Source organism: Vidua macroura, chromosome 12 (assembly GCF_024509145.1).
Source record: "Vidua macroura isolate BioBank_ID:100142 chromosome 12, ASM2450914v1, whole genome shotgun sequence".
NCBI lineage: Eukaryota > Metazoa > Chordata > Aves > Passeriformes > Viduidae > Vidua > Vidua macroura.
This window is the reverse complement of record NC_071582.1, coordinates 8,678,458-8,701,059: the sequence shown is the minus strand read 5'-3', so window position 1 is coordinate 8,701,059 and position 22,602 is coordinate 8,678,458. Positions and strand designations below refer to the sequence as shown.

Genomic DNA, 22,602 nt, shown 5'->3' with positions numbered 1-22,602 from the left:
TAATTACTTATTGTTATCAGATAATGTAGAGGCCAATGGTATAAATGGATTTGAGAAGGATTAGAGAAATTAATGGATGATACATTCATGGAAGAAAACCAGTGAGAGCTGGGAGTGTATAATGATGAAAGGCTTGCCTCATAGTTGTTTCTCCTCTTTTTGCCTGTAAGCATCAACCATGGACATGAGAGAGAATCCTGGTCTAGATTGATTCCTATGTTTGTTCTGATATTCCTGCTGTTGTTTAAGCATCAGCCATGGCCATGAGAGAGAATCCTGGCCTAGACTGATTCCTGTGTTTGCTCTGATGTTCTTGCTGTTGTTTAAGGTCTTGATGTAGAAAACAGTGGGGCTGCACTTGGGAACCAGATCTTTGTACAGTATTGTTTTGTATCAGCCCCTGAATGCCCAGAAACAAGAACCACCCTTTATATCCTGGGTTCTTCTGTGTTCTTTGGAGGGGATGCTGAATGAGAAGTCAGTGAAGAGCAAAGATTAAATCCTTTTTGCTCTTTACAGAATTCAATGTTTATGAGTGCATACCTGGTCTGTGTTACAAGAGTATAGATAGTATAACAATATGGGACAGATACTTCCACTCATGGTTTCCACAGTAAATGGCACGGTGTTTTAGAGGGTAAGTGGTAAGGTGATGTTTAGCTCTGAAAAGTAACATGCTGCAGCCAGCTGCCCTGCAAAAAAAAAAAAAATCAAAAATCCAGTGCCACAAGTTGTGATGCTTTGTTCATTATTATAATTTGTGTTTGTGCTATGTATCGATTTGAGTTTCTGAAGAAGAAAGTGTATATTTTTGAATACAAATTGAACTCAGTATTCAATACAAGTTGAATCACCACTGTTTATTTAGTGTAAAAATCTCTTTATATTATCTGTCATTTACTCTGCAGCCCCACCAGTGTGTTGCATGTGTGTTGCTTGGAATCATCAGTGATGTGCCTAAATTTTGTGTTGCTGTGGAAGACACTCTTCATAAATATGTTCTTACTTAAAGGTCCATATGGCTTTTTCTATCTGTTAAATGTTATAGTTTATTTGAAATTACCTAACAATGGATTTGGTAATGAAATATTTTAGGATAATAAAGAGGAAGATGTTAAGGTGAAAATATGAGATGACAAGCATGAGACTATTTAGGTGTCATATATTACTTTATGTGTTCATATGCCCAAGGAGGAAAAATGCTAAATATTAAAGTGTCTGTTGATATTTTAATGTTATATCCTAGCTGTATTTTCTGTGATGCCTTACGGAACTCCTGTTGGAAAACAGCATAAATTCTTTTTTTTTTTTTTTTCTTAACATGACATAATTTGTTTTCACTAGAATGCTGCTGTCCTTGCAAGTGAAAAAAATGCTGCACAAGAGGAGCGAAATAGTGTAGAAAATCAAGTCAGAGAGCTGATTGAGGAAAATAAACAATTGAAGAGAACACTTACTGAGCTAGAGAGGAAGATTGAGGAGCTGCACAAACAAATTGATAATATGAAAGGAGAAGAAAATTCAGTGAAGGAAAAATTAAAGACATGTGAGGTAAGTTAAGAAAACAAGCCCCTTAAGTAGTCTTTCTCTTTGCAATGTACTGACCAAGAGGAGGACGGACAATGCCATAGGAAAGGGTAAGGAAAACCAAATTGTCAGGAATCAGGGTGCTGATATGTGTAGGAAAGATTTTCCCATTGAAAACCAGAGTAAAACCAAGTCACACCTTGGGACTGGGGAAATCAGTTACAGGCCAGAGTGAAAAGACTTAACAGCTCAGTTTACTTTGTCAGATTAAAGGCCTGGCCACTGTTTCTGAATGTATCAAATTGCATCATTGCAGAAAGAGAAGCAACAATTAGAAGAAGCTTTGAAACATGCTGAAATGGAGGGAAAAGAATTGTTAGTGCTCAAAGCAACTTTGGAAAGCCAGCTGGAAGATATGCAGGTAAGAACAAGAAAAATTTGGGTAATTTAAATTTTAAGTTTTCTGTTTACCTGAATCACTATTGCTTTCTGTAGAGTTACATCTCATTCTTTTTGAAGTACACTTTGTTGTAAAGTTTAGACCTCACTTCAGTGTTCAAATGTGTAATGAAACCATAGCATCAACAAATTAAAATTGTTTTCTTGCTTAAGTTTTTTTTTCCTAGTTCCATGGATCTAGCAAAATTTTGGGGAAGAGAATTGCCAAATAAACTGCCTAAGGTTGCACAAATCTATTATTTTCAGTGATCATGCAACTCATGAAGGTATTTACATGTAAAATAATAAAAAGCTGTACTTGAATATAAACAAAGATATTGTTAATGGACAAATATCAGGACATTTGCTTCTCTGTTTTTATGAGCTTGCCTTATTTGCAAATGTTGTATGGAACTGGAATATTTAATCACAAAACCAGAGACGTTTAACATGTATCACTAGGATTTGCAGCCTTTTCAATTCTGAATGAAGTCCTCTTTCCACCTTGCTCCTTAGTCTGCCCAGTGTCCAGGAAAGGTTCTGCTTTCTTTCAGATTAGCCCAGAAATTAAATGTAGAGAATGCATCTGCTTCAGAGCAGTGGTGAGAGATGTTGGCAGTGTTGTGTATGAGTCAAGACTGGGTGATTCAGATCTATTTATTAATGAGTGGAATGTGTAGACATCTTGAAACTATTCTTATTTACCTCATATTTTGTGTCTGCAAAAGCTACAAACCTAATTTTTCTTCTCTGTGATTCATCCTTTACATGAACCAAAGAAGGATTGATTTCAACAGTATCAGTTTAGAATTCTCTCAGTTTGGCCTCTAGAAGCTAAAGTTTCAAGGGATTCTATCAAACAAGTCAGACTCAAAAGTGAGGTACATGTAAATTGCTAGTGCCACTTTTTCAATTGAATGGATGTTTTCCCCTGTTGTCTTCAACATAAATTTTACATTTCTGTTCTGAAAATCTGAAAATGAAACTTGTCTCTAAGTGAATTAAAAGCCAAGGAAAGACTGTGTTAACCAGCATGTTCTCATGATTCAGTTAATTTTGGTAAAAAGAAAAGATAACGATAGCAAGAAAATACTTCTATATCTTTAAAATTGAATGTGCTTCAAAAATATAAGGTTTGAACAATATGGGTGAGTTTTGTTTCCACAAAATGATGTTTTTAAGCTGATGTTTCTCGTAACTTCATGAATGTTTCCTCTGAGGCTTTTGGTCAAGCTTGATTTTTGGTTGTCTTATTTTTTAAATTTTTTTTTTCATTTTAAATCTGTTTACCTGATCTCCCTCACTGATTCTCCTTGTTTGCTTGTCTGTATCACTGATAGTCTGCACAATCACTGTAGGGGCGCATTGCTCATCACTGGCTTGCATTTAGCACACTCCCCTAAGAACTCCCTTCTGTCACAGGCTGACTTGACCTTGCTGTGTAACATGGATCAATGCACCATACACATCTCCTGCATCTTGATTAGCTTTGGGTCAAGATGCTTGAAAAATATGTTCTTTTTTTTTCTGTTTATGCATCCTTCAGGGCATCGTGCCAAATAATGCTGCCTCCAAGCAGGGTCTCCAAATGAAAGAATTCTAGGGAAGGTGACAGCAGAGTTTGTCTTGACATTTTATTCACAATTTATGTCTAAGTTCTGGCACACTAAATTTAATCCTCTTTCTGATTCTACACTCTTGTCCACCGGATATGAGCACTAACAGACCTCAGGATGTAATCAGCAGGCCCTTTGTTTAGAACAATTCAGCCTTTCTGTCTTTAGAGTTGTTCTAATGAATAATGTTGTGCAGTGGGTTGATTTGGCCTTGTGTTACCATTGACAGTTTAGACGACAAACTCTGGCACTGTAATAATGTCTATCTAATAATAATGTCTATCTCAGTGGAAATGCAATTCCTGACTGTCCCATCTTGCTTTTTTACATAACACAAATTACTTGTAATGGTATCTAGTATAAGAAAGACAATGACAATACCAATAGAACTGTAACAGTTACTGGAAACAGCCAAGTCTATTCCTTCTCCATTCTGGATTTCTAGTCAGAAAAGTTAAAGCTGGTATGCACTTCAATGTAATAGACAGTTTGCCTTAGTGCTTTCATCTAAAATCATCCTCTGTATTGAAATTTTGTTTATGGATGCAGAAGTGAGGAGTATTTTTGTAGCATTTCGTGTTGTGTTCTAACCTTTGTTTTAGGGTAGCCACTTCTGTGTAGAGCAGTGTTTCAGGAAATGAAATAAATTGCAACATTTTTGTACCATTGAGAAGGGGAAATGACCTAATTATTATGCCCTTTAACCATAGCATATATGGTACTTTGATATCTTAAAAACTAATAATTATACCAACATTATGGATGGCAGCATCAAGTAATCTGTGCTTTTTAAATTAAACAATCAGAACATGGGGTCCTTTCAAGGGGTGGAAAACCAGAAAGTTTATCTTTTCATTGTGGTAGATAATGGCCGGCATCTAGAATTAGCATTGCAGAGCATTATAAATTGAAATACATTCTTAATTTTCAGTTACCAGCTGAGATGAGTTACTGATTTTGTAAAGAACATTCAACTAGTATTGTTTGGAAAAAATAGAGAAATACCAGAATAATCTTTTAGGTTAGTGTGGAAACAAATTACTTCTTTTCATTTCCCCCATTTTGTTCTCTTTTCATATAACACTTTAGCTTCTTCACAAAGTAATTAATTGCCACTAAAGATTGACTTTAAATTGGCAACTGACAGACTGTTTGCCTGACTTGCAGTTACACTGTGACAGGCCAGCCAATTCCACTGAGAAGTGCTCAAGGATTTTTGTACATGGAGGGCACTCAGATTAGAGATTATACTTAAATTGAGCATTGAAGCTGTCATGTAGGGCATCCAGATTTCAAATACTGAAATTCAGTGTAGTGACTGAACAGGCAGACACTGAGGAAACTGCAGCCTTTGGATAGTTGGTAGCAACATTCCCATTGCATCATGGTTTTAATACTTGAGTTAAGAAAAGAGGTATAAATGGACATTCAGTTATTTCTAGCATGATGTATCAGTGCTTGTCCTATACTAGCTAGCAAACTGTCAAACCTGAAATTTGTCGTAATTTTACACAAGCTGCTGGTATTACTGTGATAAGTAACATACCTTTAAGGCATTAGAAAATACGGTCTACATTTCATGATACATGCTTTTTCATCTACTGCAGGAGAACATCCGTTGCATTTCGCAGGAACGACAGCAGTTAAGTCAGCAATTAAAAGATGAAACTCAGCAGAAGGAGCAGTTAAAGCAGATAAAGAATGAAATGGAGAATGAAAGATTGCAACTGAACAAGACTGTTGAGAAGTTACAGGAGGAGGTACAAGTTCACGCCCAAGAGGCTGCAGGGATCTATATTTACCAGATAGAAGTAAATGAACGGGCAAACTGTAAAGAATTGTATCTTTTTAAATGTGAAAAAAAAGTAAAATGAAAAGTTTAGTATTAGTTTCTTTAACCTAGAGGTTCTTATTAAAAGCTTTCAGGGCTGGAACAATGATTGGAACCCCACTATTGCAAAATGGTATTGTAAACCAGTTCTGTACAAACCAGATCCCAGATCTGAGTTCAGTTCTCATGTACAGTACAGCGATATTTCAGAGTTTTACAGCTGATTCTCAAAATTTCTGCAGCAGATTTATCGTGCTATCTGTGTGTAAACTGTACAGCTAATACTGACATACTGAAGTGTAACTCTGCAGTTCACTGTGTCACTCAGCTGGAAGAACTGCTGACAGACAAAAAGAGAATAGTCTTGCCACACATGCTATTAGAAGTTAACTTTACTGTTTTGTGTTTTCCCACTTCTGCACAGAAATTAATTTATTTGGGAATGTTTGATAAATTTTCTGTTTGAAAATACTGAGCTGAATACTGAAGCAGGAAGAAAAAACCCCATTTGTTTTATTAAGCACAACAGAACCTTTTATATATGTACTTTTTGCCCAGATGTCTGAAATGGTGGAGATCTCAAAAACATCAACTATGGAGCTTCAGAGCCAGCTTGATGAATACAAGGAGAAAAATCGCAGGGAATTTGTAGATCTACAGAGGCAATTAAAGGAGAAAAACATTGAGGTAGAAAAATCACGCCTGATGAACATAAGAATGCAAGATGAGGTAATGACTCATAAGTTCAGTGAGGAAGTCTCAATTTTGATGTAGAATTCAGTGCAGGTAGTTTTCAAGATAATGCATGTTTGCTATCATGCTTTTGTGTACTCTAAGGTGCATCATGAGAGGCTGATCTCAGCATGCTTTTGAGTTTGATTTTCCATGGTGGTGATCAGCATGTTATTTCTGCTGGGGAAATGGTAGTTCCTGTTTAGGACACATAAATGCAGTGTTTGTCAAATGAATGCACCTTAAGTGAAATGACAAGGATTCTGTTGATGATCTGCTGCTATTTAATGCCTGCTACTGAAGGAATTGAGAATTTCGAAATATTTTTGATACCACCAGTTATTTAGGAAAAACAAGGAGACATACAAACATACATTCTCTTCTTCTTTCATATGAGCCAAGGTGCAGCTTTAAATGACAAAGGTTCCTGTGCAACCAAGAACCAACCAGTCTTGAGTGTCTGCCTCATAGTATGTAAATTTTTCCATAAAGACAATCAAGTCTTTTAAAAATCTGCATATACCTGCTCTCCAGTTGGAAAAACTATGAGAACACATGGGTCACAGATGTTTTCTCTGTATGGAGTATTTTAGTAGTAGGATTTTTCCAGTTTAGAACTCTTATATTGCCCTCTCCCCTTAGAAAACTTGTTTTAAATTAAATTTAAAAGAACAACAATAGAAGAAAGAGTACTTCCTGTATATTGTTGTGTCTTCCTTCTATATTTATTCCATTCAGGGACAGAGAGCCTTTGGATGATCACTCATGATGAAAAATGAAAGACAAAACACTGATTTTGAGAACATAGCTCTTGAGTTGAATGAAGTTGTATGTAGATACCTACATTAATACATACATCAAATATGCAAGTGTATGTTTACACAGTGTAAGCACACTGTGTTTGCAGTTATCTCATTAAAGGTCATAATCCAAGTTTATTTTCTTGGTGCCATCTGGTGGATAAAGCAAAAATTACTGTGAAAAGCCAGTAACTCAGTGGAATTCTGTCATGCTTCCAGATCTGTCGTGTTTGCAGGGAGCCCCCTTTGCTGCCATCCCTTGTTTATAGGAAGTACAGTGTCAAGTGTATTCCCATGATCTTATTGCTTCAGATGCGTCTGATGGAAGAAAACCTGAGGGACCACCAGAGAGCCCAGGATGAGGCAATAACAAAAACTCAGTTATTGGAACAGACTGTGAAAAGCTTGGAGTATGAACTGGAAGCCAAAAACCACTTAAAAGATGATCGGGCAAGACAAATCAAACTAATGGAGGTAAAAGACATTCTTAAGGGTTTGTTACTTTTTAGAAGAGATGAAAATAATTTTGTTTCACATGGGTTCTGCTTGGAAGGAATCAAAATAGCTTCATGTTTTTGAAAATCCTTGTAGTATTACTGCAGGAATTAATATGATCTATTTTAAAGGTAATTTGTTAGTATATCTATTGTAACATGATATGTTCTAAATTAGAATTTTCTCTCATACTTTAAATTAACTTCTTTTTAATTAATTTTGTCTAGAGCTTGTCATACAAATTTGCATGATTTTAATTTCTAGGCCCATCATTCAGAACTTCAAAAGTATTTAGAAGTGTAAGTTTTGTTTAGCCTTTGATGTCAGTTTATTTCAGGAGTCTGAATAACATTGTGATTCTAACTTGTTACAGGGTTCATAACTGTTCAGTTCAACTAGGCTGTCATTTGACTTTCATAAACGTCTCTATGTCATTGTATTCAGATAAAAAGAAATTTGTCTTCCAAATGTATAATGTAATGCAGATACTAAAAAAAAGTCTCTAGAAACATTATAGAATTTATCTTATATTCTTAAAATTGTTGAGAGTGATTAAAAAAAAGGAAACAAAATGTTTATATTACTTCTGTCAAACAAATTCACTGTAAAGGCTTATCTACCTGCCATCTCTTCTGCTGTGTGTTTTAAGAGGCATTTCAGTTTCCAAGCTTAGTCTGTCAGACACTTTGAGTTGCTGAAGTTTAATGAGGAATGCCCTGATAGCAATCTGAAGAGGATGGAATGTAGTATGTTGAGGTTGCTTTTCTTTGTTTCACTTAGGACAAGTTGTCTCACCTGGAACTTGAGCTTGATGAAGAAAAGAATAATTCGGATTTGTTGTCTGAGAGGATCAGCAGGTGCAGAGAACAGGTACTTGAACAAATTTTCCAGCTTTTGCTTAATGATTCTATGAAAAAGTGTTATTAGGATCACAATCAATATTGATCAACTAAATAATGATTAGCAACATGATTTATATGCTATACTTGAGCGAGCATGTAAATCCAAAAAACCCAAGGTTCACAAACATGATGAAATATGCTCCCTCCACATCATCACAAACCATTTTGTTCCTGTTACTCTAACTGGAAAACAGACACAGGATATATAAAGACTGAAGACCAGTAAGCCTGTTGTGAAGAGTCTCTTATATTGAAAGATCACAATTTCAATCATACTGAAAAGTAATTCAGCACAATAGACTCTTAATTTCAAAGAAGGAAGGGGAGGAGCTTTAGGAAATTGTGGGATTATTTAGTGAAATCGGCTGAACCAAGAATGCTAGCCAGTTTCAACAGAGAGGAAGCTTTATTTTTATTACAAGTGTAAAAACTGATTAAGATATATCAAAGGCAAGACAACTGGAAAGTATTTTCCACATAAAAACATCAGTCTTTTGTTCCAGAAGTGTAAAATAAGTTGGTAGCCCAAAAAGAGGGGAAAAAGTATTTATTAGTGAGGTTGTGTCTCATGGGGCAGAAAATGTAAAGATAAAGTAATACTTGCCAAGCTATCACAGTAACTCAAACAAGTAACAAAAAGGTTTTTGTCTGTATAAGAAGAGGGAAGAAGTTGTGGAGACTGTAGGATGAGGCCTCAGTCAAGATAAAAAGTAATCCAAGTATGCCCTGTCAAATTAAGGAACATTTTATCTCTGTCTTCACTAAAGCCCATGAATGTGCAGGTGGGGGGAATTGGAGTGACTGTATCGGAAGTGAGACCATCGAGTTGGAAATTACCAAGTCTTAGAACAATTAGGAGTTCATTGGTTTGAAGACAGAGACTTTAATAATGTTATTTAAGATTTCTGAAGGAACTGACATAAGAAATTATATGTCCTATAACAAAGATTTAAAATAAACTAGTAAAGTAAGTGTAGGGCCTAATTACTGTAAAAGTGGCCAGACAACCATAGCTGAGTAGTCAGGATCATGCAAATGTTGTAATAGTTCATGGAAAGAAATACAGTGATGTGGCTGTCTTGGAATATCATGGCCTAGATAATGTTCTTAGCCTTATTTTTGCTTTCTGAAAGATGTGAAACTGCATAACTCTTTACAGCACATCTGCTGCTGTAACTCTACATGAAGTACTACAGCTCATAGTAATTTCCTAGAAGCTCAGGGGACAATTAGCATTGAGGTACCCACAATAATCTTTTCTGTTCTCATTTCTCTTTCTCCAGGAAAAAAAAAAAAACAAAAAAACCCAAAAAAAAAACCCCTACTGACATTCTTTTGAATAGCTGTAGCTTCAGAGGGAGAACAGAAAGTAAAATCTTAGTTTCTGTGTCTTTACAATGAAATTGTGTGTTCCATTGAAGCAGCTGGAAAGTTTAAAGTGAGGTAGAGCTCAGCTTTCTCTCATGCATCCTTGAAGCACCAAGGCACCATTACTTCTTTGTTTGAACTCAGGCTACTGAGATTCTATTTGATTGTAATAAAGACTTTCTGCTATTGTTCCATTGCTATTGTTCAGACTCTGAGTCAGTGGGTGAAATAGAATATAAAGGACCTATAATAATATGGGGTCATGCTGTTGTTAAATCAGGAAGCCTTTAATACTGGAGTCTGTGCCTGTGTAGTAAACCTGGAATAAAAGTACTTTAGTCATAACTGCCATGGAAGTTAATTTGCTAACTGAATGGCAACCTAAAATACAGTTTGGTGACTAAAATGTTACATAATGGGTAAAAAAAATGTTTATTTTGAGGTCTGGAATTTCTCATTTCACACATGAGTTATAAAGGTTGCTTTGTTTTGATTTTATGCCAGAATGACTAAGTAGTCAAATTACTAAAGAGTATTTCAGGGTCTGCTAAGCATTTATAATGACATGAGAAATTATAATGGATTTATTTTGGTAATATCTATATTCCTCTACATTTTTAAAACTATTATTATAAATATGTTATTTTAATATACCGATTATGAACTATAATACTGAAATTTCTAGTAAAAACAAATTTAAACAACTGGTTCTATTTTATATAACGCTGAATGTTTGAATAAACATTGGCAAGAATAATAGTTCACATTTCACTTGCCATGAAATGTTATTCTTTTTTAATTTAAACACCCTTTTGAATCTGAATGGCTGCATGACACACTCATCTCCTTTTGCCTTGTTCTAAGAAATACCACAGCAGAGTGGAAACAGAAAAAAATGTTAGGGAAAAGTGGGTCAAATCCTATTAGTTTTTAAATGATAATGTATTAGTAACTCTAGAAAGACCAAAATGCTCAAACCACACTAACATAGACACAAATGGAAAGCTGGAGCACTCAGCTGCTCTTTGAGTCTAAAGAGTCCCCTGGGCAGGGACAACCAAAATTATATTTTAATAAGTGATTTTTTTTCCTATGAACAAGTGAAATGGAGTATCTCTTACCATATTGACTTCACAAACATAATTGAAAAATCCTCACAATACCCTCATCAATTCTTGTGTTCTGTGAAAATGCAAGCAAGAGTCTATTGACTTTAGAGTTGTTTCCAGTAAGTATGAAAAATGGACTTACTTCATGACAATTTTAGAATAAATAGATTAAGGATAAAATTGCACTGACCTGCATAATCTGCTTCCTTTTGGTAGAGTGTTCCCTGTGGAGAGCTGTGTACCTGCTCTTTAGCTGGCACTGGCTGTGGGTAGCAAAGAAATGAAAATCTGGATATGAAGGTTGTTTTTCAATTTTGAAGCATCAAATGGATTTTTTAGCTTTAGCTTTCTTCTTGATTAATCATTGGGTTTTTTGGTCACATACTTGGAAATTGTCTAATGCATATATATATATATATATACGTATACACACACACTACTTAGGAATTAACAAGAAACATAGGCTGTAAACCTGTGAGATGATGAACAATACTGATGGCATCTAAATTATTATTAGAAATCAAATTGCTTTCACTGTAATGAACTCAACAGCTGCTTTTAACCCTAAAGCTAGCACAAAATGATAAAACTTTGTAAAATCTGATACAGTTGCTTTTCTCAATTCTTTCTTGTTAGCATTCTTCAAACCCAGCTGTGATAAGTGTTGCCTTAAGCTGCATAAATAGTTTATTCTTTTAACAAAGTTACAATATATTGGACATAGGAAGGGTAGAATATGGAACATGAAGTCCCACATGGTACATACACAGAGGATGGCCATGAAACTGGTGCATCTTACTGCTGTGAAATAAGTGGAACTTCAAGCACGTTTTGGCAGATAACTGCTTTTCTCCTTTGTGCATGTTAATTTTGCGCTTACTGTTGAAAACCACAAGATAAAACAGTTTATGCCTCCTCCAGCAAGAATTCTATCTGCTGCCCTTTTCTTTTAACAAGCTCTTGTATGTATTTGCATGTAGCTTACTGAATCCCAGTCAGATACAGATATTTTTCTCTCTCCCACTACCTTTCTGTGAATTTGCTTTTACCAAGAGGTGTCCAAAAACAGTAGCAGTCATCTTGGAAATATAATAATTGTCCTCTAAATAATTCCTTAGTTTGAATCTTGGGAAGGCTGCACAAATTTGTTACAGCCTCTGAGCACAGTAAGAGCACAGTGGAATCTCAGAGTGGTCCATTAAGCAAGCTCCTACATAAAACAAAACCCCTTTCTTCAGTTAACAGCTACATTTTTAATTAGTCATTCATTTTACCACAAATTTAGCTGTATTTTTCCTGTGTCTGTCTTGCTAAAGCAATTACAGGAGAATAAAGTCTATGTAATCCCTCACATTATGACTTTTAAAATGTATTTCATTAATCAATACAGCTATTGTACGCATGTGATTCTAATTTGTGTCTATAAAGTAATACTTTACTATATAATATTTTACTATATAACATATAAAACATTGTTATTAATAGGCTCCCATGTGACAATGAGAGCTTTTAAGAAATTACCCAGCTGTTGAGAACACAGCCATGTGCTGCCATTGGTATTCTAGGAGCTGTTATGACCTTAGTTTTCAGGAATGCCTTCTACTCTTCTGTCCCCATCCTGTGACATAACATATGCAATTGCATGGGTTGCTGCCATTATTTGTATTCATAAGTCAATTTCCAAGCTCCAGAAACAGTGCAAATTATTTCCTTTAACCACGATTAACTAAAAATGTATCTTTTAATATTATGATGTGGTTAAAAAAATAAGGCCTAGGGCAAGTTTTCATCTGCTGTACTTGTTTAATCTTCACATTCTTAACATTGCTTTTGGATTTTTATATGCAAGAATTCCCAATGACTTTTGAAAGTCCTTTACTGAGATAAATCTGTAACTGAGAGTTGCTTAACTGGGATGGTGTGTTCATGCAAGTTCATATCTAACTGATGCAAAGCAGGGAAGAATGCTGTGGCCACTGAACTTTATCAGTCTTTTTTTGCAGGGACAGTAATTGATACAGATATTCACTGTGTTCCCCAGATGATACCTATCACAAAAAACCCTGCGTAGTGTAAACCACAAATGCTGTGGTAACATTCGCTGTGCCTGTAAAAGCATTTTTAGAGATTTGCAGGGAGTCTCAGAAAGATTGGAAGCAAGATAAGTATTTCAAAAGCCCTACAAATTTTGTTCTGTAGCACCAAAGTTTCAGTAGCAAACTGCTAGGCAGTTTGGAGTTTTTCTTTGAGCTCAATTTTTTTTCCAATCAAGTCCAATCATGAGGTAAAACAAACTAATTTTGCATTCTTATCTTGAGTCTGTATTGATTAGGTAGCTTTTTAACATCTTTACACATGCAGAATATATCTTCCTTGTTGTTGCTGAATATGGAATAGAAATATTAACAGACACTGTAGAAAAAGTTGTCTTTCAACAAAACAAGCAAAGCCCACTCCCTCTCCAAATCTAGAAGTTGGTGCCCTTCCAGTACAACAGACATAAAATTGACTGAAGGAGGGGAGCAATGTTTGTATCCATCATGCAGCAGAGTCTGTTGAAAAGAGCTTTTACTACTCCCATACATACAGAAAACTGCAATTCTCTGTGGAGTGTTTCACTGAGTTCTGGGCTCTTGTCTGCAGGTACCAGTTTGTGTTTAATAAAGAGAGACTTTACATAGACTAGTCAGCAGCTTAGAAGTTAGGTACTGTTTCAGAGGTTCAGACTTAAATATGAGGAAAACAACTGGAAAAGATGTTTGAAGATGGATGTGATGTTCCAGAACTCAGTGTCCTGCCACATGATGTGTCTCTTATACAAAAGCTTAGAGTTGAGTTCCTTGCTACAGAATGTATATGGTAAACATCAACAATATCCAGTGTGGGTGTGAAATGCCTAGAATGAGTACTGGGAATAACATGGGCTTCCTGCAGCAGAAATTTTTTCCAAGATTGTATTTGTAAAGCTCATCTGAAATCATGCATATGTCTTGAGTTCTGAGAAAAGACACATTGCTTATTGCATAGGTGTATGTAGTTTATATATATACATACACATAGTATAATATAGATAAATAAAATTTAAGTATCTTGTTAAGATTTCTGTCTTCTTTCTCTAATAGATTGAACAAATGAGGACAGAGCTGCTTCAGGAAAGAGCTATAAAGCAAGACTTGGAGTGTGACAAAATTTCATTGGAAAGACAGGTAATTATTTCTGGTTGTAAATTACATTTTCAGAGGAGCCAAGGCTGAAGAGTCCTTCAGGAACACTGCTGAAGACATCATTTAAAGTAATTGTGATTTTAGTTGAGTGTTTTCTTCTGTAGTAGTAAACAATTCTTCTGCAGTTCAGTGGTCTTTGAAAGCAAGATTACTTATCATAGCCCTTAGGCGAGATCCAGGGGAAAGATACCTCAACAAGTCATAGTATTATTTAAAAACTCGAGAACATAAAACAAATTGTAATGGGAATTTAGAGAACAACACACCTAATTGGGTGCCTTCAATTATGTGACATTGATCGCATCTTAATTGTTTGAGAAAAAAGAATGCCACCTACTGGTATATACTATGCACATTCTTATGCTTTAGTTCTGATCTTCCTGTCATAGTCCTTTTTTCTGTGTTTGAGACCTGAGATCATGCTTTGAATTTCTGTAACAAAGAGCTTTATTTTTCTGTTCATCATGTAACTCTATTTGTTGGGGTTTTTTTTCTGTCAACTTTTTGACTAGGTCCCCATTAAAAACCTATATTACCTAGCCTCAGAAAAATGTAAGTGTAAATCTTAGAAAAAAGTCTCCTTTTACAAATCTTTTCAAGCTATTTTTGTAGTAGGAATAGCATTGGAGAGTTAAGAAAGGCAGGGGGACACCCCAGTAATAGCTTTGATAAAGTAAAACGGTACTGGATGTTAATAATTTCTTTGTCTGCTTGTTCTAGCCATATGCCAGTGATTTACAGGGCAAGAACACAGAATTTTACAAAATAATTGGGTGGAGCATAAGACAGATCTGACAGAGTATTTGAAAAAAAAATTGGCACATTAAAAAGTACTGGTGGAAGGGGCTTGCAACTATCTGAGGTTTAAGTGTCCATTTAATCCTAAAACTTGAACTGAAGCTGAACAGTAAATTCTTTTCAATAAGCCACAGTAGTAGAAAATTTGTTTGTAGTAAACTGTAAAATCTCAGTGACTTTCCATGTTCACTTAATACTGTACTGATCACTGTACATACTGATACATGTTTTCCTGGAGACATGAATTTGGTGTTAAGGAGATATTTGTTAATCTGAATAAGTGTGTATTAACCAAGTGTGTTCCAACCACAGAACAAGGACTTGAAGAGCCGAATCCTTCACCTGGAGGGTTCTTACCGGTCCAGTAAGGAGGGACTTGTTGCTCAGATGGAGGCAAGGATCACAGAGCTGGAAGAACGACTTGCAAATGAAGAGAGGTAAAACCAGTAATGCTAAGATCAAAACATGCACATTTATGCTTGTTATTATAGCCTCTTGCTGATATTAAATCTCTATTACAATTAACCTGGGTTTTTTTTTTACCAAATTAAAATGGTTACTGTTTCATAAAAGTATTGCAAATTTTCTTTTTTACTGCAAGCACAGTAGAAGTTTGTCTTAAAATTTAAAACTGGGCACAGTGCTAACATGGTTCCATAGCTCCTTATTTTATAGAAGTCTAATATCAGGAGCAGGCTTAGAAATATTAACTGTAGTGTAACATCCACTTTCATGTTTGCTTTTTTTGTTTAAACTTGGAGAAGATACTTTTGTTGCTAAATGTTGCTATGGTGTCAGAAGAAATTCTCCTTAGTCATTTCTGGTTAGGAACAAATTTCTCAATATGTTGCATGGAATCAGTAAATCCAAGCAGGGAGCCCAAGTGTTTATTTAATTCTTACAAGATTGTTAAGGAATTAAATTATCAGGATTGGGAGCATTTCAGTTCCTTTTTTACAAACCTGTCTTTTCTTGGTTTGTTTTTTTTTTACCAGGGATAGAGTCAATTTCCAACTAAGTAACCGCAGACTTGAGAGAAAAGTGAAGGAGTTAATGTTGCAAGTAGATGATGAACATCTGTCATTGACTGATCAGAAGGACCAGGTAGGGGAAAGACTAATATGCAGATATCTGATATTAATCCTACTGGCATAAACCATCATATTTAAAAGATACAAGACGAATAGGGGTTACTGATTACTGATTACTCTGTTGTTTATGAACTCCCATTTAGTGATATTTGCAGCTGCCATTGCATCATGTGCTTTTGTCTAGTACTAAATTGTTATTAATTTTGAAAATTATGAAAAGAAAGTTACAGAAGCAATGCTAATTTAAGAAATAAAGCAAATAACAGACAGTAATTGATCCTATAAATATACCAACAAGTAATATATTCTGTTTTGCCACCATAAAATTTTGTTTAAAGAAAAAAACTCTTTACTGTTAAATATAGGCTGTAAGTCTAAACACACACTGATGTTTCAATAGCAATGTGCTCTACCATTACTGAGGTCTTTGTTGATTAAAACATGGTTTGTTTCAGCAGGTGAGCCAACAGTTAATATTCTGCCTGGAGAATGAACAGTGCATTTCAAATTGCAGACATCCATTACAGGAATGATCTTAAACAATTCTCTGGGTTTTTGAAATGAATTTTATAGTATCTGTCTGTTAAAGTTGCTTAACTTATAACTCTACTCTGTTGTAATTGATAACCAGCTCTTGCTATCACGTAATACTGTCTTATTCTACCAAAGCTCTCTTTGCTTGCTGCTGGTTTTTCTTTGTAAAAAAACAGTATCACATTATTTTTCTTTAAGTCAAAGAAAATATTCAAATATTTCTGAAGCAGAGGATTACAGTGTCACTACACTGGCAAAGTTTTGTCTTTATTCTCCCTCTCATAGATGCTGGAAGAATAAAATTCCTTTGTTAAAATAGTCCTCTAATCAGATGACATGTAAATATTGCAGTTGAGTTTGCGTTTGAAAGCAATGAAACGTCAAGTTGAAGAAGCTGAAGAAGAAATAGACAGACTGGAAAATGCTAAAAAGAAACTTCAGAGAGAACTTGAAGAGCAACTAGACATAAATGAACAATTGCAAGGACAACTTAACACTGCAAAAAAAGAATTAAGGTAGGATGGGTTGTCAAACCTTCAGTTCTGTATCACACCACTTCTCACACATTTGACCACTTGCTCCTGTAGTCCATAAACTGAGGGCTTCCTCTACAAGTTTGTCATCAACACACACAGTTTGACATACACCTGTGAAGCTCTCTAGGTGTCCCAGCCTTCTTTCCAAGATCTCCCTACTGAATGAAGTCATTGAGGCAGGGAATATAAAATGGAAAAAAGTTGTGGGACTTGACACTCTTACCATTTGTAGCAGTAAAAATTTCCTAATGGCTGAGAGGTACAGTCATCCTGTGTTAGTTTTCCTTGGCCATCTGTGAACATCCCAGTGTGCAAAGTTTACAGTTTCCTCTCTCTGGCACTTTAGTTAGAGGTGCTTGAAAATGTGATTGCTCAATCTTGTGCATGTTTCCTTCACATAAGATGTAGTCTACGATAACCTCTACCGCAGCACTTTGACATCCTTCAAAAATGTAAATCCTGCCTGTCAATGCTTAAAGCTTTCTGTAAGTGTGCTGTGTGTAGATGTGCTGTTTTAATAGCAAATATGTGTATTTTTGTTTTAGTAGACTGAAGAAGTCACCAAGTAAAATGTTGGCTGATTCTGATGATGATGACGACGACGATGATGATTTCAGCACGGATGCCGATAGTCTCTGTGAAGTACCTTCAGGAAATAATTTCTCAAAAGACGATGACACAAAAATTTAAATAAGTATGGATGCAATTCCTTGAAAGTACTGGAAGAATAACATAAATTATCAAGAAACTGGATATTCTAGAAGCCAAATGACATAAAGGGATTTAAAAGTTGGGAATATAGTGTTTCCATCCATATTGTGCCATTTTCTTATTTAGATCGCCACTGTTTATTATAGAAAACAGGACTGCATTATAAAGCACCTATAAAACTATGTATATCTATAAACTGCTACTGAAAACGTGGGAATAATGTTTCACATTGGAAATGGGATTTTGCTAAAATTCTGTTCAAGTAAAAAGCCATCTGATATTAATTAAAAATTAGTTTTTAGTTATTAAAAGCTTTTCCCTCAATTTAAGGAAACTATGGAAGATTATTTAATAATTGTAAGTAAGGGGAAATTATGTATAGAATGTAAATATTTTAAATTTGATCTTTTTATTGACTACTTTAGTACTATTTTGTAAAGTTTCAAATACTATATAAATCAGTTTGATATGTAAAATCTTTTAAGTTTATATTGAATATTATGTTTGGGTTTTCACTAAGAGAAAAACAAATGAAAATGAATACATTTCATGCATTACAGAGCAGATTCATAGTTCCTGGGCCAGGAAGTACATTTAAAAACCAGTGTAAGTTTTATTGTATGTGTTCTGTATATTAGAGGTCAAGTGTTAATCCTGCCTGTTGACTTTAAAAGGACCATCACATCTTCATGAGAGAGGCTTGGCTTAAACTTCCTTGTAAACTTCATTTGGGAAGCTTTCTGTTCTTAGTAGGGAAGGTTGAGAATGATGTCAGTCATTACTTGGTATCTTTCATTTCCTGAAAGGAATTCAGTTCTGCCACAGCCAGAATGTTAAATGTTATAGGCCTGCTGATTTGAGGACATTGGGACAGTCTTACCTTGCAAGTTTCTAAAGAGTCCCACTTGTTCCAGTAAAATTACTTGTGGTCTTTGAATTAAGTACATGCTTAAATCTGTTAATTGATACAAAAATTTTATGCTGCTGGCAAGAAATTGCGCCAAGGAAACAGAAAGCATGTAATCTGATTTTTCTTTCTAAGTTCTTCTTGACCATCTCCTAGTGATATATTGCAGTACATGGTCATATCTGCAGATACATATTGGTATTTCAGTTTACAGAAGTATCTGTATCTGTATTTTGGGTTATCCATCTATTCAACAAACATAATGAGAAATTTAAAAGAAAGAGCATTGAAGATTTTATTTTAAAAACATTTTCTATTTTGTTGCTAAAAATATTTTTTGCCATGTATATTTCACTAGACTGGTTTTGCTCCTTTGCAAATCTAGAATTCTAAGGAAAGGGCATTACTACAAAATTTTGTTAATAAACCATAGTTAGGTCCTGTCTATTTATCAGTATTTGTCCTCAGTTACAAGTTAGCAAGCACTTGTTCATTGATTTGATCAAGTAATCTTGGAACTGTAAAAAATACTTTGAACTGAAGTTGCTGGGAGCTTCCATTATTCCCACAAAGGAATCTGCTGCAGAAAACAAATTTAACAGCTCTGACAGTGAGGCTGGCAGATGTGGTTAAGGCAAAAGTCCTGACAATGGCAGTATCCATTTTCATACAGTTACATGAAATGAAACTCTTGCCTGCGAGGTCAGAAATGTATTCCTGTATAGCAGATCACAGACTCTTTGCCATGTAATTCCCTTCAACTTGCTTTTGATCATTTGAGTTATACAGGAAATAATAGGAATGGCAAAGTTGTAATACTTTGTATTTGAATCTTGTATCTTTTCCAGTACCATACACATGGAATATTTTGCAGTATTTGCATTACTATTTTGACATCACAGGAACAGCCTTTCATCCAAGAAGACCTGTGCAACACTGTACTGACAATCATCATAGAAACTGCTGTGATTTATTTGTTGTGTCATGTTCATGTTTATGTAGACTTAACGTCAAGCAACTGATTCCAATCCCCAGTACTCTATCCTGTAATATAGATGACTTATTTCAAAACACTGGAAAAAAAAAATCAATTAATATTGCATCTACCTCCAGTTACACTAAACTGTAAGAGAAAAATTCACTTAAAATAAACAGTCAGTGCTCTCAGTTCTACTTTGTGCATATACCTTGATATGAAAATTGAATTTCATATAGAAGACATGTTTAAAACATAACAAGAAAATAATTACCTGGGAAATATTGATGCTGTAAGCAATTTCTGCATTTTCTTCTCTTTGGATAGCTACTTTCTTTGTAACTTGTAAAGCAGGTGGCAGATGTAACATCTAGAAGACTCATCATTTGATCTTAGAAGGAGGAAGACAATATTGTTGCAGACTCCTACTGGCAGCAATTCTTAGTAAACCTCCTCTTTTTCAGAAAAAGAACTTGTCTTTAGTTTGTTCACTTGGACTTGCCAGTGGCATTTCCTCTTTAGCGTTCTCAAATAATATGACTAAAAGTGTTAAGACACTGAAAAGGATATTTCAATTCATTCACCAAGCAGTTGGTAGCTCTGTTTCTCAATATTTGTTAACTATGGCGATAGTAAAATCATCTTCATTGCCACAAACAAAATTTATAATGGTTTACGGTCATCTTATTTGTTCACTCCACCTGCTGTTTGCTCTCATCAAAGCTCATCTTCAGTCAAAGTTTAGTTTAGAAAAATTTTCCTGTTTTTTTCATGTAACCTATTTTTAAATGAATTTCAGAAGATGTTCTTGACCCATAAAAGGAAGCAAGAGGGGGGTATATGTCAAGAAACACGGTTACAAGACATTTAGTGCCTAGAAGTTTGTATAAACATCAGAGTTTCTAGTGTATTACAAAGACATGGCTTGAATTCTGAGCTGTAGAGAACTTCAGTTTTCTTCCACAGTACTACAGTATCTCTTAAACAGACTCGAGCTAAATCATGTTTTCTATAAGCCTGAACTGATGACTTTTATAGTGGATGCTTGTCTCTCAGTGTAAGTAATCTATAGTGAAAGGTTAACTTTTTGTCCTTTCTGGGATTAATGGCCTTGGTTTTCTGAGTCTGTTATTGTAGACAGGAGAAGACAAATTTCTTCTACAAGAGGTTTTTTATGTTTTAAATCACCAACATTTGGCAAGTGCTCCAAGATCTTGACATGGCAGCTTCTATAAGGTGCAAAATATGTAAATGTTGAACAAGTGAAGAAAATCCTCCTGTCCTCCATAGACTCCTCACTCACTAAGTAAGAAATTAAAGATACTCATCACAATAATGCATTTTAATGCCCTTGGGTTTGGAAGGCATCCCTTTTCATAAGAGCATTAAGATCTTTCAGACACCATATCTTTTGTTAGTGCCTGAAGAAATAAAAAGGAAAAGTTGGTATCTTCTTGCTGTCTCCTGTACCTGTTTCCCTGCACTGCAGTTTATTTAAGCAAACTCCTGTACTATGTAAATACTTCAATTCATCACTGTGCTTTTTACTGTTCAATCACCAGGCACGTTTTCCCCCCACAACTCTTGGTGATGAGACTGTAACTTGTTGATTAATCTGTGTATTCCTCTGATTTATCCTCTTTCTTGTTAACTTAGTTCTTCCCTTTTCCTGATTAAATAATCTGTTTTGATTCATAAATTATTTTCTAAAGTGTTCCAGAAGTCATGTGTTTTCCTAATGTTTTACAGACCAGCTGTGTGCTTTGCTGAGTGAGCTACATAGTGCAATAGCTTCAGCTTTTAAGCCTTTTCTGGATCACACAGCATATTTTAGTAATTAAATGTTGATTCTTTTAGCTTACTGGAGCTTCCTATCCTGTGAGTAGAGCTACACATTTCAGCTGCTTAATTTCTACCAACTGCACTTCTCAAGTAACATTGCAAAATGTTCAAAGACTTTGCTGAAAGAGCAACATTCTTTAGAAATTGCCAGGGTTTCGTACACATTTAATTTCTTTTTTTACATAAGGTTCTGACTAGATCATGTGTTTAACCCCCTGACCCTACTACGTTATACTGAGGTAAATTTCACTGGCATCTCAAAATTTTACTCAGGAGCACTGGGCTATTGAGAAAAAGGTATAGAATTAATAGAAAGATATTTTTGCATTACAGGTTTTTCTTTTAACATGTAGGAAAGGAAAGACTTAAGAAGAAGCGGAGTGAAGTTGAGCAGACAAGGCCAAGTGCAGTAGTCAGTTTGCCTCACCTACCTCAGGAGCAGCATGACAGCCCTTTAATGGTTGGTACCAGTGACCCTTACATGAGGTCAGCAGGGACTGTTTTATGTAAGATGGAACATTTGATCTTTTTTCCATTTCTAATAACAATTTACTGCTTTATTTAGATCCTCAAGCTTCATGCCATTAGCAGAAGAGCAGGCAATAAAAAAATTTACTTAAATTCAGAGCACAGGTGGAGGATGAGAGTTTAAGCTCTCCAAATTGTCGGTAGGAAAACTGTAGGAACACTTCTATGTGAATGCAGAGGAAGAACTCATTACAGGTAACCTGAGTTTTGCTTTGCCTTCTGTGTACTTCTACTTTTCAGCAGAATGGGCTTTCTGAACAATGTTTCATGTGTTAGGTTACAAAGCTATTTTCACTAGTTTCAAATACTCCTTTCATCTTGGTTGTATGCAGGCTGGCTAGGATGGACCCTACCAAAAGGCATAATGGGACGTAAAGAAAAAATACAGATAGCAGGAAAGATTCAGTTCGGGATCCAGTTCTGATTAATTTGATTTTGACCTTCACTCTTAAGGGTCCTGGCACACATCTGAAATTGAAGGTCTGGCTCCCCAGTAACCAGCAGGCTCTATGGAGTTTCTTTTCTGCTGAACAACAGCCTTAAGTATAGATTTACTTGCTTTATGGGGAGTTTCAAATCTGGTTTTCTTCAAAGAAGAAAATGGTTTATTGTGAAACAGGTAGAATGGCTATGAAAA

The 22,602-nt window shown here is 35.3% G+C and overlaps 1 protein-coding gene across 3 annotated transcripts in view; it reads left to right on the top strand.

Annotated features, from left to right (window-relative positions):
* Positions 1–21,049, top strand: part of CGNL1 (cingulin like 1) — a 42,934-nt gene extending 21,885 nt beyond the window's left edge. Inside the window, exons 9-19 of one of the 3 annotated variants that reach the window (XM_053988755.1) lie at positions 1,345–1,551; positions 1,844–1,948; positions 5,189–5,341; positions 5,971–6,141; positions 7,257–7,418; positions 8,220–8,309; positions 13,941–14,024; positions 15,153–15,277; positions 15,836–15,944; positions 16,817–16,980; positions 17,550–21,049. In XM_053988755.1, coding sequence (XP_053844730.1) covers positions 1,345–1,551; positions 1,844–1,948; positions 5,189–5,341; positions 5,971–6,141; positions 7,257–7,418; positions 8,220–8,309; positions 13,941–14,024; positions 15,153–15,277; positions 15,836–15,944; positions 16,817–16,980; positions 17,550–17,691 — 1,512 coding nt within the window. In that variant the 3' untranslated portion in view covers positions 17,692–21,049. Of the gene's footprint in view, positions 1–1,344; positions 1,552–1,843; positions 1,949–5,188; positions 5,342–5,970; positions 6,142–7,256; positions 7,419–8,219; positions 8,310–13,940; positions 14,025–15,152; positions 15,278–15,835; positions 15,945–16,750; positions 16,981–17,546 lie in introns of those variants that run through there. The other 2 variants (XM_053988754.1, XM_053988756.1) reach the window with 2 other exon arrangements.
* Positions 21,050–22,602: the final 1,553 nt, after the last annotated feature.